We start from the raw sequence: 15,417 nt of genomic DNA, 5'->3' as shown, positions 1-15,417 counted from the left end.
CTTGACTTTGTTTAACAATATGCAAGGAAAGAGCAGAAATCCACTGGAATATTAAGAATAGTATGTGTATGGTTGGTAATGGGTGAATTTTATTCTTTTACCTTTTTGATTTTGTAAGTTATATACATCAAGCTTATATTTTTATAATAAAATATCTGTATATAGTGAAATCATAGAGAATAAAGATTATTTTTTAAAAACTGCCTATATACATGATGACTTATAAGAAATTAACTCTTCCTATATATAACCACTAATGAGCTGAAAAAGGAAAATTAAAGTAAGTATATCTAAAAGAAAAAATCCGCATAGAAATTATTCTCATGAAGTGTGTGTTTGTCAATTAAGGGTATCAAAAGAAAGAAGAAAGAGATGATGTAAGGTTGTAGGGAGAAAAGGACACCTAATATAAGCAATAGAATACCTGAGAAAAACAAGGAATTTAAATCTTGAAATCAGCCTAATCAGTAAACTTATTCTCACATAGTTGTGTTGCTTAAATGGCAGTTTTAGAAAAGACTGCATGTTGGGGCATCTGGGTGGTTCACCTGCCTTCGGCTCAGGTCATGATTGAGTCCCACATCAGGCTCCTTGCTCAGCTGGGGACCTGTTTCTCTCCCTTTGCCTCTCCCCCGGCCCCTGCTTGTGTTCTGTCTCTCAAATAAATAAATAATAAAATTTTTATTAAACAAAAAGAAAAGAATTTATGTAGAGACAGAGGGAAGAATTGTGGTTGCTAGGGGCTGGAAGCAGGGGGAAAGGATAATGAGTATGTACCTTCAGCTTAGAAAGATGATAAGAATTTAGAGATGGATAGTGGTGGCAGTGTAGGGTGATGTGAATGTACTTAATACAGAAGAAACTATACACTTAAAAATTGTCAAAATGGTAAATTTAATGCCATCTATGTTTTACCCTAATAAAAAAAGAAAATTCTTTTTTTGAAATAAATTATGCAGGAAAGGTATATATTCAGACTAGCTCTTTGAGTTTTCCAGCTTTTCTGAAACAATATTTTATAAAGATATGTGAGTAGAATTTATTTTTTTAAAAAAGCTGTAATTATACTTTAACAGCAATTTTCAATCAGAGGGTAACTTATTACACCTGTTTAATAATTCTGATATAATCAGAGTTCAGTTTTCAAGTATCAAAAAATTATGCCACATTTAAACAAAGGTTTACTTTTAAAAGTAAAGTACCTATTAGTTTCAAAGGAAAAAAACCCTATAAGTGAAGTCACTAATAATTTTGGCGTTTCTGACAAATTTGTGGTAATCAGTTATGAGAATAAATCTCCCCAACAATAAGCACCATTCCCAGAAATTGGGCAGAAGAGATTAAAGAATTATCTCCATAATTCCTGGAAAGAGTCAGTTACCCTTAAAATGCAGTGGAAGTATTCTCATGATAAAGGATTCTACAAATAGAATTTTGCAAACTTAAATTTCTGATCATAAAACATAAGAAGCAAAATAACAAAAAAACTTTTCAGGACCCAAATCCCATATCCAGTATTCTTAATTCACTTTAAAAATATCACTTACCCTTCTAGTGTTTTCAAGGATTTTGGGATCAGGTTTTCCATAGTTAGGTGGATTGGCATATGGGTCATATCCAAGTTTGGCAAGCATGGGTGCAATCACTGCCATGTCTTGTAAAACATCTGGGGGTATCTTCCCAACCCATTTTGATAGTGCTCCCACATTGACTGGCTTGATGACTTGGTCTGTAGATCTTTCCACTCTGAAAACAATGTAATATGAATAAGTATTTATTTAGAATACCAAAAAATGTTAAAAGACCAATTGAAATTATTTTTGGTAACTTTAAAAACTTTAAGTGTCTGGATTATAAGTCTATTGAGAAAGGGGACACTAACCAGGGGTAACACTATTTACCAGACTTCCTTTTAATGTCCTAAATTTGACAGCTATTATTGGCAACTTCGTATTTCTAGAAATAGGAAAAACGGTCAGCTGAAAACATCTGCACAAAATGGGTTAACATTTTAATTACAACATCCACAAAAAAATTAACAAAGCTAAGAATGCTTAGGAGAACAGCCAATCAACTTATTTGAACGGCATCAAAATTAAACAAATAAAAAAAAATTAAACAAATAAATAAGATGGACTGATGAACGGTTAAAGGGACAGATGGACAGATGTGTGATAAAGCAAATATAGCAGTACATTAATTAAAAGCTAGTAGGTATAATTCTTGTATTCTTTGTATGTTTGCAATCTTTCATAGTAAAATATTAGGGAGATAACAGCCAACCATAATCCACTAAGAATACAAAATATTCATTTGTTCTATTTTTCTGTTGACTTCCTGAAGAATCTTTTCTAAAGAAGGAAAAGAAGTGCTGTTTACAATTTTCAACATTACAGAATAAATGCGTTCTATCTCTTGACCTAGAAAGTTACTTTATGATTATAGTGGTTATACTCACTGTTTGACTAACTCATAATCTTAGGATAAAATAAATAAATATAGGGATCCCTGGGTGGTGCAGCGGTTTGGTGCCTGCCTTTGGCCCAGGGCACAATCCTGGAGACCCGGGATCGAATCCCACATCGGGCTCCCGGTGCATGGAGCCTGCTTCTCCCTCTGCCTGTGTCTCTGCCTCTCTCTCTCTCTCTCTCTCTCTGTGTGACTATCATAAATAAATAAAAATTAAAAAATATATATATAAATAAAATAAACATAAAATGATACCTAGATTTAAATTGTATCAGAATTGGCAGATATTGGCCAAATGACTGCAAAACAAAAGTGCTTAAGAGGGCACCTGGATGGCTCAGTCAGTTAAGCATCTGCCTTTGGCTCACGTCATGATTTCAGGGTCCTGGGATCAAGCCCTGAGTCAGGCTTCCTGCTCAGTGGGGAGTATACTTCTCCCTCTCTCTTTGTCTCCTTCTCACCCCCTGCTCATGTTCTGTCTCCCTCTCTCTAAAATAAATAAATCTTTAAAAAGAGTTTTATATCATAATACATAAGAAGTCATTCAAATTAGTATTCTAATAAAAGGTAAAACCCCTTTTTTAAAAGTATGTGACCGGGCAGCCCGGGTGGCTCAGTGGTTTAGCTGAGCCTTCGGCCCAGGGCCTGATCCTGGAGACCCGGATTGAGTCCCACGTCAGGCTCCCTGCATGGAGCCTGCTTCTCTTCCTGCCTGTGTCTCTCTGTCTCTGTCTCTGATGAATAAATAAATAAATCTTTAAAAAAATAAAAAATAAAAGTATGTGACCTCTCACTGCAGATAATCATTATCTGATGACCACTCCCTCAAAGGGACTCCACTCCTAAACAAGAGACAAGAGAAAATAAAATGATTATTCCCCAGGATTCTATGAGACCACTATCTCCAGGTTTCCTTCCTGTCTCAAAGGTCACATTTTCCCTCCCTCTTAAAAATTTCTCTAGGCCACCCCAAACAATCTACACATTCAATGCAATCCTTTATCAAAATACCATCAACATTTTTCACAGAGCTGGGACAAATAATCCTAAAATGTGTATGGAACCAGAAAAAAACTCAAGCAGCCAAAGGAATGTTGAAAAAGAAAACCAAAGCTGATGGCATCACGATTCCAGACTTCAAGCTCTATTACAAAGATGTAATCATCAAGACATGGTATGGGGCAAAAACAGACACACAGATCAATAGAACAAAGGAGAGAAGGGGGTCCAGAAATGGACCCTCAACTCAATGGTCAACTAATTTTCAACAAAGCAGGAAAGAATATCCAATTGAAAAAAAAGAGTCTCTTCAACAAATGGTATTGGGATAATTGGACAGCTACATGCAGAAGAATGAGCCTGGATCATTTTCTTATACCATACACAAAAATAAACTCAAAATGGATTAAAGATCTAAATGTGAGACAGGAATCCATCAAAATCCTAGAGGAGAACACAGGCAGCAACCTCTTTGATCTTAGCTGCAGAAACTTCTTGCTAGACACATCTCCAAAGGCACTGGAAAAACAAAAAGCAAAAATGAACTACTGGGACTTCATCAAGATAAAAAGCTGCACAGCAAAGGAAACAGTTGACAAAACCAAAAGATAGATAACCTGTAAAACAGGAGAAGATATCTGCAAATGTCTTATCAGATAAAGGGTTAGTATCTAAAGTCTATAAAGAATTTATCAAATTTAACACCCAAAGAACAAAGAGCCAAGTCAAGAAATGGGCAGAACACATGAACAGACATTTCTCCAAAGACATACAAATGTCCAACAGACACATAAAAAAATGTTCAACATCACTCGGCATCAGGGAAATACAACTCAAAACCACAATGAGATACCACCTCACACCAGTCAGAATGGCCAAAATTAACAACTCAGGAAACAAGAGATGCTGACAAGGATGTGAAGAAAGGGGACCCTGTTAAACTGGTACATCCACTCTGGAAAACACTATGGAGGCTCAAAAAAGTTAGAAATAGAGCTACCCGATGACCCAGCAATTGCACTACTAGGTATTTATTCAAAGGATACAAACATAGTGATTCAAAGGGGCACCTGCACCCGAATGTTCATAGCAGCAATGTCCACGTTAGCCAAACTATGGAAACAACCCAGATGTCCATCAACAGATGAATAAAGAAGATGCATATACTATATAGTATATGTAGTACACACACACACACACATACACACACACACAATGGGTTACTCAGCCATTCAAAAAAAAAAAAAAGAAAGAAACTTTAGCATTTGTAATGACATGGATGAAATTAGATGGTATTACTACGAGTGAAAGAAGTCAGAAAAAGACAATTATCGGGGAGTCCCTGGATGGCTCAGCAGTTTAGTGCCTGCCTTTGGCCCAGGGTGTGATCCTGGAGTCCTGGGATTGAGTCCCACACAAGGTTCCCTGGATGGAGCCTGCTTCTCCCTCTGCCTGTGTCTCTGCCTCACTCTCTCTGTGTCTTTCATGAATAAATAAATAGATAAAATCTTAAAAAAAAAAAAAAGACAATTAGCTTATGATTTCACTCATGTGGAATTTAAGAAACAGAACAGATAAATATAGGGGAAGGGAGGGAAAAATAAAATTAAGATGAAATTAGAGAGGGAAACAAACCATAAGAGACTCTTAACTAAAGGAAACAAACTGAAGGTTGCTGGAGGGGAGGTGGGTGGGAGAGATGCGGTGACTGCAAGATGGGCATTAAGGAGGGCCATGTGATGTGATGAGCACTGGGTATGACATGCAACTGATGAATCAATAAACGCTACCTCTAAAACTAATAACATACTACATGTTTAATTAATTGAGTTTAGATTTTTTTTTTTAATTTTTTTATTTATTTATGATAGTCACAGAGAGAGAGAGAGAGGCAGAGACACAGGCGGAGGGAGAAGCAGGCTCCATGCACCGGGAGCCTGATGTGGGATTCAATCCCGGGTCTCCAGGATCGCGCCCTGGGCCAAAGGCAGGCGCCAAACCGCTGCACCACCCAGGGATCCCCGAGTTTAGATTTTTTTAAAAAATTTCTCCAGTACTCCACTTAACCCACTGCTTTATTTTTTTTCAAAGATTTTATTTATATGGGACCCAGGAAATTTAACAAAAATCCCCTAGCCTGGACAAGCAGAGCAGGACTAACTCCATTTTGTGCTGCACCCGCCACCTCCCGTATGACCCCCACATGACCTGCTTATTGTTTAAGGAGCTGCCCCACCCTAGTCAAGCTGCTGAGCACACCCTTACCTGAAATCGGCTCATAACAATGTAACCCCCCCTGTGCCTGCCAAAACTGCGTGCCAATTTGGACCAGAGTGACAGGCCAGTTCAAATGGATATTATAGGGTAAAATGTAATTCAATCGGCCACCTGCGTGTGGACCGACATGACTGTGCAACTTTTCTATGTGTGTTACAATCCCATTGGCCACTGGCCCCTATAAAGCTGCTACACCTCTTACCTCGGGGTCCAAGTCCCTGCTCTGCTGTGTCGGGTATACTTGGACCCAAGCTCGAGCTTGTAAATAAACCCTCGTGTGTTTGTGTTTGCATCGGTGTCAGCTCCTTGGTGGTTTCTCGGATTCGCAATCTTGGGCACAACAATTCATTCATGAGAGATACAGAGAGAGAGAGGCAGAGACATAGACAGAGGGAGAAGCAGGCTCCTCTCAGGAAGCCTGATGTAGGACTCGATCCCAGGACCCTGGGATCACGCCCTGAGCCAAAGGCAGACGCTCAACTGCTGAGCCACCCAGGCATCCCTACCCACTGCTCTTTTCACTCTAAAACTTTTTGCCTGTATGGTTTAATATTTAAAGATCTTTTCTTGATATTCTTGGTTTTTCCAGGACAGGTCCAGTTTATATACCTATTGTCTCAGCCAGCTTCATTACTAAGAGCACATCCTACTTACTTTCATAAATGTTCAAGTTTGTATGATAAATCATATATGATTACCCTACTTAGACACCCTACACATACCCCTAAAAACTAAGATGATCCAAAACTGGACCTTCTGCTATCTTCTGCTTAGGATCTGAGCCTCTTCATGTACATCTTATATTGATAAATGGCACCACCACCTATACACAGAGCAAAGCCAGAAATCTCAGAAGGGCAGGGAGAAAGAACGCAAGATCACTCCCAAGTTACCCAGTTCTATAGTCTTTATCTTTGAGTGAGCCATCTCTCTTTCATTCCTACTGCCACTACCTTAGTTCATATCCCCATCACTTTCACCCAGCTGATTACAAAAGCCTTCTAATCTCCCTGCATTTAGTTGGCTTCATTGACCACTGAAATATAAGGAGGGTCTATGTTTTGTAAATCTCACTATCACCAGCACCTACGACATTAACATGTGCTCAATTAATATTTATTAAGTGAATGACTAAAAGCTTTTCATGGGGAAAAAAGGCACCCCTATAAATTCAGTTTACATAAACATGCTCAAGATAAATCAAGGATCATCTTTATAAGATCAACTGACACAAGATGAACTAGTCAGAAAACATACAAATGCTAAACTGCATGATATCTTCTGTGGGGACATTAGGAATGTTAGAGAAAGGGAGTCATGTCTACAGAAATAAACACCTCCAGAAATAAACACCTCCAATATTATAAGCAAGGCTTATAATAAATAAAAAATAACAATTTCTGCTCATTTTATATCACACACTTTGCATGTGAAATCTAATTTTTGGATCCCTAAAACTTTAAGAGAAAGATATCAGTCTCCATTTTTCAAATGTGTAAACTGAGACTCAGATAAGTAACTGATTTATCCAGGATCACACAGTCTGGGTGGAGTGGAGTTAGAATTTGAACCATATCTGTCTAATTCCAAAGCTCTAATTTTTCCCAGTTTCTCTTATTGCCATCCTATTGATCTTAATTTTTACATTCTATGCTTCCCTGGAAACCTCAGCCTGTTGTTCTACACTGCATAGAGTGTGCAAATTGGTTTGTCACAATGGTAAAAATATAGGAATATACTATACATGTTATGAGTATATATAATACTCTGCTGGTAGTTTAACAACCTGATCTCCAGGGCGGGGAAAAGCCATGATTTGTTCCATTTACTGATGTCTGCAGTGTATATACCTCTACCATGGCTGATTTCAAATGACCAACATGGTGTCACCAACTGCAGTGTTGAGAAGAGATGCACAAACTGGGCTCTTGATATCCAGGGCAAGCCAACTCCAGCAGACCACTGGATATATGCGGGGCCATAATCTCCTATCTTAATTCTGTAACCCCAAAATCTCTAAAAACTAAACACGTTCCTGCTTTCATTTGGCAGCAAAACATGACCTGAATTGATAGGAATCTACTTACAGTCTTTATTCTATTTGGCATAAACAATCATACTCTGATACAGAAATATTAACGAGTATGATTACACAGTAATAGCACAGAACAAACAGAAGGTATTATATGTGTTATGTACACTATATGACCAGAGATCCAAATACTTCTGAGTTCTGAAACACATCTGTGTTAAACCCTGGAGTCACACATGATGTACAGGGTCTGTTCATCATGACTGGGAAGTTGGCTTTATCTTGAAAATGTTGGGAAATGATAGAAGGATTTTCATCACAGAATTGACATGATTAGGTTATCACTGATAATTATGGGTAAGGTAGATTGAGGGATGGGATAACTGGGGTTAGAAAAACTAGTAAAGATGCTAAACTACATATTGGAAATGTGGAGAAATTACTAATTCACCTAGAGCAAGTGAGATGGAGATAGAAGAAAAACTCAATAGATTAAAAAAAAATACTTGATAAGACTTAATAGCCAATTAGATATGGGGAGAAGGGGAAGGTGTCTAGATGAATTCAGATTTGACATGAAGGGCTCAAGATAGATAGTGTTATCATTCATTATAGTAGGTTGTATGGAAAGAAAGCTTATGATGCTGCTGCTTTGTTTTGGAACAGAGAAAAAGAGATAAAATAATAATAGTCACAAAGTTACCAAAAGTCTAAAGAAAAACCGGAGTTGACTAAGAGACTGGAATATAGTATATGCTCAATAAACAATAGCTACTATTATTTTTTTTATCCAGATTATATAACTAGTTCAAAAGAAAAATGAAAAGCCATTATTTATCATTAAGATCAAATTAAGAATTTAAAGTTCAATAATCTCTTGTCTGAAAGTGATAGAGAACTCTAAAATGAAAGAATTTGGAAAGGTTTTTTGTTACATAACCACTGAGTCACAAGATCCACTAAAAGCAAATGCAGTTACTATGAACTGCTAAAGGGAAGAATTTGGAAGGCCCACTGCCTAAAAATCTACTTTAAGACAGTAGTAAAGACATTTTATATTTACTGAGCATAAAATTCAAACTAAATGTTTTCTGATACCCCCTATGTGTCAGGTCGTGTTGGATACTAAGGAGGCAAAAATGACTGACTAGGCCATGGACTGCCTCTCAAGAAGCTCAGAGTCTAATAAGAGAGATAAATACTCATGATTAATATGCAGCATGATAAGTATAATGACAAAAGCTAGAAACCACAAGGTGGCCCAGTCAGTTAAGTGTCTGACTCTTTATTTTGGCTCAGGTCATGATCTCAGGGTTGAAATACTGAGCCCTGCGTTGTTAGGTCCTGCACTGGGTGTGGAGTCTGCTTATGATTCTCTGTCCTCCTGCCCCTCCTCACTCTCTCTTTAAAAAATAAAAAAAAAGCCAGGAACTATATAATGTGGCTGCAGATGACAGAAGCCATTCTTCTCCTGGAGTGGGACACAAATCAGGGGAAGCTGCCAAGTAGCCAAGGCAAGGGTTAGCAATCTATGGGTTATAAGCTAAATTCAATGCCACTGCCTGTTTTTGTTTGGCCTTCAAGCTATGAATGGCTTTTACATTTTCGAGTGGTTTTTAAGGACTCAAAAAGGTGTGTAGAGTCTGGGTGGGAGAGGAAGTGATGTCCTTCCTTATAGAAGGACCCCATCAACTTTCACACGCATGAGAGACCTGCTGCACTTAGAGAATGGAGAGCTACAACCACTTGTTTCCATAGGGTGTATGGCTGCTTTAGCTCTAGGTCAGCTGAATATTACAACAAAAGTTGTAAGCCCTGTCAAGTCAAAAATACATGGCTCTTTACAGAAAGTTTGTTGATCTCTGTTCATAAAGATACAATCATTAGAAATGAGCTTTGTTCAGAGAGCCTGATAATCTATTCTACACAACAACCTGCAGGCCAAATGAGCTCATCAAATCCCCTTTACTTCTTCAGTCTTTCCAGATAATAACCAACAGTTAGGCCTGAAGTGTGCTAGGGCATAAATTAGTTACCTTTCCAGTACCCACTAGTCTCACTGGGACCTTAAAACACAGTGCTTGCTGCACCCACAGCCCAGGCTCAGCACTGCAAGGCAAGATACCTGTGAATCTGTAGGCTCTTCCCCAGTTGTAAAGTGTCCAGGCTCCCTTCTCCCTGCAGCATTGGTAGTAGAAGGCACTGGTCCTCAGGGAATGGGGACAATGCCAAAATCTTGAATGACTGAGGCGAAAATAATCTACCATTTTAAAGACATGGATCTTACATGAGTATTAGTTAAACACTACAGCCAGGAGGACTGCCAAACTACAGGTCTGAATTATGATACACAGCAATTACAACAGGAAACCAAATTCTCTAGACTAAAGCGAGCATCTGGCCTGGAATGGACATGCAAAAAGGGAATGGGTAAGAGTACATAAACCATATGTTTATACTTATTAAACAAAAAATAAAATGCCATTAAAACTCATGTTTTCAGAGGCGCTTGGATGGCTCAATTGATTGAGCATCCTAATCTTGATTTCAGGTCAGGTCATGATCTCAGGGTCATGAGGTCAAGCCATGCATTGAGCTCCAAGCTCAGCGGGGAGTCTGCCGCTTCTCTCTCTTTCCCTCTCTTTCCCTCTCCCTCTCCTTCTGCCCCTCCATTCGCTCATGCACTTTCTCTAAATAAATCAATAATAAATCTTTTTTTTTTAAAGTCATGTTTTCAAAGACTATCTCACTCTTGGCAACTTCAATTTTGTAACATTATATACACTTATTGAATCATATAAAAATGCTAACAGTGACAGTGATATGATTGTGATTTTTACCTTATCTAACTTTTCTGTATTTTCCAATTTTCTATAATAAGCAATGTCTTTTTCAGTCCACAGAGTAGTGGGATTACAAAGATCCACACAGAAGTCTAATAATTATCTCAAGCTCAACACAGTCCAAACTTAACTCCTGATCTTATCCCTAAATGGGATATAAAAGCACCCCCACCCCCGCAAAAGAGGGCCTTTATCCACGGCCCTCAGACTCGTAGTTGAAAAGAACTCCATTCCTTTGGCTGTGCATTATAAAATAAAACTGGAGCTGTCTTTTGACTACTCTCTCTCAAACTTCACATCCAATCCATCTGAAAATCTTATCAACTTCTACCTCAAAATATACCCAAATAAGATTACTTCTCATTAAATCCACAGCTACTTCCCCTTGGTGCAAGCCAGCATTATCTTTTCCCTGGATTTCTATAATATTCTAATAGTTTCCTTGCTTCTTCCTTTACATCCCTTGGTTTATTTGCAATATATACAATGGATAGTAAGATTGTGTCACTCCTCTGCTCAAAATCCTGCAACACCTCCCCAGTATTCCAACTTCAAGTCCCGAAAATGAGAGGGAATCTAAGAAACCACAAGAATAGGTTTTGTTTTGTTTTTTTTTTTAATTATTTATTTATTTATTTATTTATGATAGTCACACAGAGGGAGAGAGAGAGGCAGAGACACAGGCAGAGGGAGAAGCAGGCTCCATGCACCAGGAGCCCGACGTGGGATTCGATCCCGGGTCTCCAGGATCGCGCCCTGGGCCAAAGGCAGGCGCCAAACCGCTGCGCCACCCAGGGATCCCAAGAATAGGTTTTTAATCTTGTGAAATCATCCATGAAAACAAAGAAACCAGATAGCAAAACCAAAAAGCTACAAACAACATATAAAACAAAACTAGGTGACAAAGTTGTCCTACAAACTCCAAAATACAAGTGGTGGGAAACAACCAACATAACCATAATACCTGTAATGATATGAATGAGTGGGAAGAAGAATAAAAAGGCAACACCTGAAAGGTATCTATATGGCTGACGCTTGAACAACATGATATTTAGGGGTGCTGACACCCATGCACTTGAAAATTCTTGTATAAAAAAAAAAAAAAAGAAAAATTCTTGCATAACGTTTTCTTTTGTTAAGTAATCTCTATACCCAATGTGGGCTTGAACTCATGGCCTGAGGGCAGCCGGGTGGCTCAGAGATTTAGCAACACCTTCAGTGATCCTGGAGACCCAGGGTCATCGAATCCCATGTCAGGCTCCCTGCATGGAGCCTGCTTCTCCCTCTGCCTGTGTCTCTGCCTCTCTCTCTATGTCTCTCTATGAATAAATAAATAAAATCTTAAAAAAAAAGGCTACTTTGACATATGTATTGTACTCCAGCCTTCTTTTGACATCATTTGTATGATAGATGTTTCTTCATCCATTTATTTTCAATCTGCAGGTCTCTGCAGTATAAAATGGGCCTTTTATGGGGCACGTGGGTGGCTCAGTCGGTTAAATATCTACTTTCAGCTCAGGTCATGATCCAGGGTCCTGGGATTGAGTCCAATGTTGGCCTCCCTGCTTAGCAGGGAGTCTGCTTTTCCCTCTACCCCTTTCCCCTACTAATGCATGTGTTCTCTCTCTCTCAAATAAATCTTAAAAAAATAAATTGTGTAATTAGTAATTTTTAAGATTAAACCCATAATCTTAAAAAAATAAATTGTGTAATTGTTCATTGTAATCACACTCAAAGTAATTACTGATATAAACTTGTTTCATGGGCAGCCCCGGTGGCACAGCGGTTTGGTACCGCCTGCAGCCCGGGGTGTGATCCTGGAGGCCCGGGATAGAGTCCCATGTCCGGCTCCCTGCATGGAGCCTGCTTCTCCCTCTGCCTGTGTCTCTGCCTCTCTCTCTGTGTGTGTCTCTATGAATAAATAAATAATTAAAATCTCTAAAAAAATAAATAAACTTGTTTCACGGTTGATTTTGGAAATTTTCTCTGATCCTTTCATGTCTTTCATTCTTTAATGTTTGCTGATTTTCTTTAGTGATATATTTAGATTTATTTCTCTTCTTTGCATATTTATTGGTGGCTTTTGATACATGGTTACCATTCAGTTTGTATATAATATCTTCTGTATATAGCAGTCTATATCAAGTTGATGGTCAGTTAAGTTTGAATCTCTTCTTTTTCCCTTTCCTTCCCATGTTTTACGTATATGCTGTTTTATACCCCCCCTTTTTTCAGTTCCTTGACTGATTTTTTTTACAGAAATATTCATTTTTACTGCCATGTGTTTCCTTTCTCTATACTGTCACTTTTAGTCTTTCCTTTCCACTCAGAGTCCCTTTTGGTTATTTCTTGCAGAGCTGGTTTAGTGGTCATGAACTCCTTTAGTTTTTGCCTGAGAAAATCTTTATTTCTCTTATTCTGAATGATAACCTTGCTAAATAGAGTAGAATTGGCTACAGATTTTTCCCATTCAGCACTTTAAATATATCATGCCATTCCCTTCTGGCTTGCAAAATTTCCATTGAAAAATTTCCTGCTAGTCTTTCGGATTTTTCCTTGTAAGTTAATGAATAGTTTTGTCTTGCTGCTTTTAAGATTTTTCATCACTATATTTTGCAAATTTAATCATCACATGTCTTGGTGTAGGTCTATTTTGTTAACAGAATTTGCCCTTAGCCCAGGGCCGAGGTTAGCAAGCTTCGAGAAATGAGTCTTCACAAGAATGAGTGGGCCTGGGATGATGCTAGCAGTTTACTTAGAAGTATCTATGCAGCTTTGGCCCTGTGTTTATGCTGGAAGTCAGCAGAGGAAAATGGCACCTGCAAACTACCTCATTTTCAGTGAAGTCTCTCAACATGCTCCAAAATCAGTATGAACAGACCTGTCTCCTGTTTGTCCCTAGCATTGTGTAAACAGCCATTTTTATGTTGTCTCTCTGTGCAGGCTGCTGTCCCTTTAAGGGCAGCATCCAAGCTACTGCTCAGTCTCCCAGCTCACCAAGTGCTGATGCAGCAGCCTTTTAAAGCTCCAGGCTCCAAGTACCACCACTGGTTTTTAAAGCCAAATGTTATAGGGATTTGTCTTCCCATGTAAGCTTCACGGCTCAAGAGCCCATTTTTTGCCTTCTCCATGCACACAGCTTCCCATTCTCCTGCAGGCAGCCTCCTTCTGCCTTTCTGACGTTCCTAACCATTCAGCTCTTGGATAACAAGACTTCAGCTGCAGCTTCTTCTTTATTTTAGTTGTGGAGTAGCTCTGCTAGTCTTCAGATTACTCTCCAGTTTTGTTGACTTGGATGTGGATAGTATCTTTTTGGAAACATGGTAAAGGGTGAGCTCAGGGTCCTCCTACACTGCCATCTTCTCAAGCTCCTCCAAAGAAAGCAGTCTTTAAAAATATTTTTTTCCAAGTATATACTGAAAGAGTATATGATCTATCTGACAATATCTGCTTTAAATTTACTAACATCATGGGATCCCTGGGTGGCGCAGCGGTTTGGCGCCTGCCTTTGGCCCAGGGCGCGATCCTGGAGACCCGGGATCGAATCCCACATCGGGCTCCCAGTGCATGGAGCCTGCTTCTCCCTCTGCCTGTGTCTCTGCCTCTCTCTCTCTCTCTCTGTGACTATCATAAATAAATAAAAATTAAAAAAAAAAAAAAAGAAACTTTATAAATTTACTAACATCAGGATATATTCTAGTGAAATTATGAGACTTCAAAAGAAAAAAATCCACTGAGTACCTCAGCAAAATGAGCACGTGACTTACAGCAGAAAACTAAAGTAACAAATACAGAATAAGAATCAAAATTATATTATCAGGGCAGCCCTGGTGGCGCAGCGGTTTGGGGCTGCCTGCAGCCTGGGGTGTGATCCTGGAGACCCGAGATCGAGTCCCACATCGGGCTCCCTGCATGGAACCTGCTTCTCCCTCTGCCTGTGTCTCTGCCTCTCTGTGTGTCTATGAATAAATAAATAAAATCTTAAAAAAAAAATTATATTATCAGACTTTATCACATCAATATTTTTTGCCAGAAGAAAACAGAGCAACCCATTAAACATACACATGGAAGAAAACTAAGCCAAGAATTTTATATCTAGTAAAACTGACTTTCAGGTATAAACAATATAGAATAGCTGTTATCCAAGAGCTAGAATCAAGTTCCAAAGAACTCAAGAAATATTGTTTCTATGGACACTTTCTGACGAATCTACTAGAATGCAAGTCAACAAACTTTTTCTGTAAAAATCTGACAATAAATATATATAGTAAATAAATGATTATATATAAATATACACACACACACACACATATACACACACAGTAAATATCTGATGCTACCAAGGCACTGTCTCTGTTGCACATCCTCCTTTTTAATTTTTACAACCCTAGTGATGCCTGGGTGACTCAGCAGTTGAGCATCTGCCTTTAGCTCAGGGCATGATCCTGGAGTCCCAAGATGGAGTCGCACATTGGGCTCCCCAAAGGGAGCCTGCCTCTCCCTCTGCCTATGTTTCTACATCTCTCTGTGTCTCTCACGAATAAATAAATAAAATTAAAAAAAAATTTTTTTACAACCCTCTAAAAGTTTGTAAAACCATTCCTAACTTACAAGCTATACAAAAACAGGTGGAAAGCCACAGTTTTCCACCCCCGTACTAGAAAATGAGCCTTCAGACAACCAAAATAGTGAGGGGGCATTAACAAAGGAATGGGATAGCCTGACCACAAAGAACTCTTAAAGTATCATTTTCTGCTACAAGAAATGAAGAGATACTAAAGAAATGACTGATTCCTG

The 15,417-nt window shown here is 38.7% G+C and overlaps 1 protein-coding gene across 1 annotated transcript in view; it reads right to left on the bottom strand.

Moving 5' to 3' along the window:
- TPST1 (tyrosylprotein sulfotransferase 1) overlaps positions 1 to 15,417 on the bottom strand; it is a 149,865-nt gene that overhangs the window by 46,828 nt on the left and 87,620 nt on the right. Inside the window, exon 3 of the mRNA XM_041750350.1 lies at positions 1,548 to 1,746. Within this exon, the coding sequence (XP_041606284.1) occupies positions 1,548 to 1,746 (199 nt within the window). The remainder of the gene's footprint in view (positions 1 to 1,547; positions 1,747 to 15,417) is intronic.

Source organism: Vulpes lagopus, chromosome 3 (genome assembly GCF_018345385.1).
Source record: "Vulpes lagopus strain Blue_001 chromosome 3, ASM1834538v1, whole genome shotgun sequence".
NCBI classification, from domain to species: Eukaryota; Metazoa; Chordata; class Mammalia; order Carnivora; family Canidae; genus Vulpes; species Vulpes lagopus.
The sequence above is the reverse complement of the archived record's forward strand: the minus strand, read 5'-3'. Positions and strand labels throughout refer to the sequence as shown.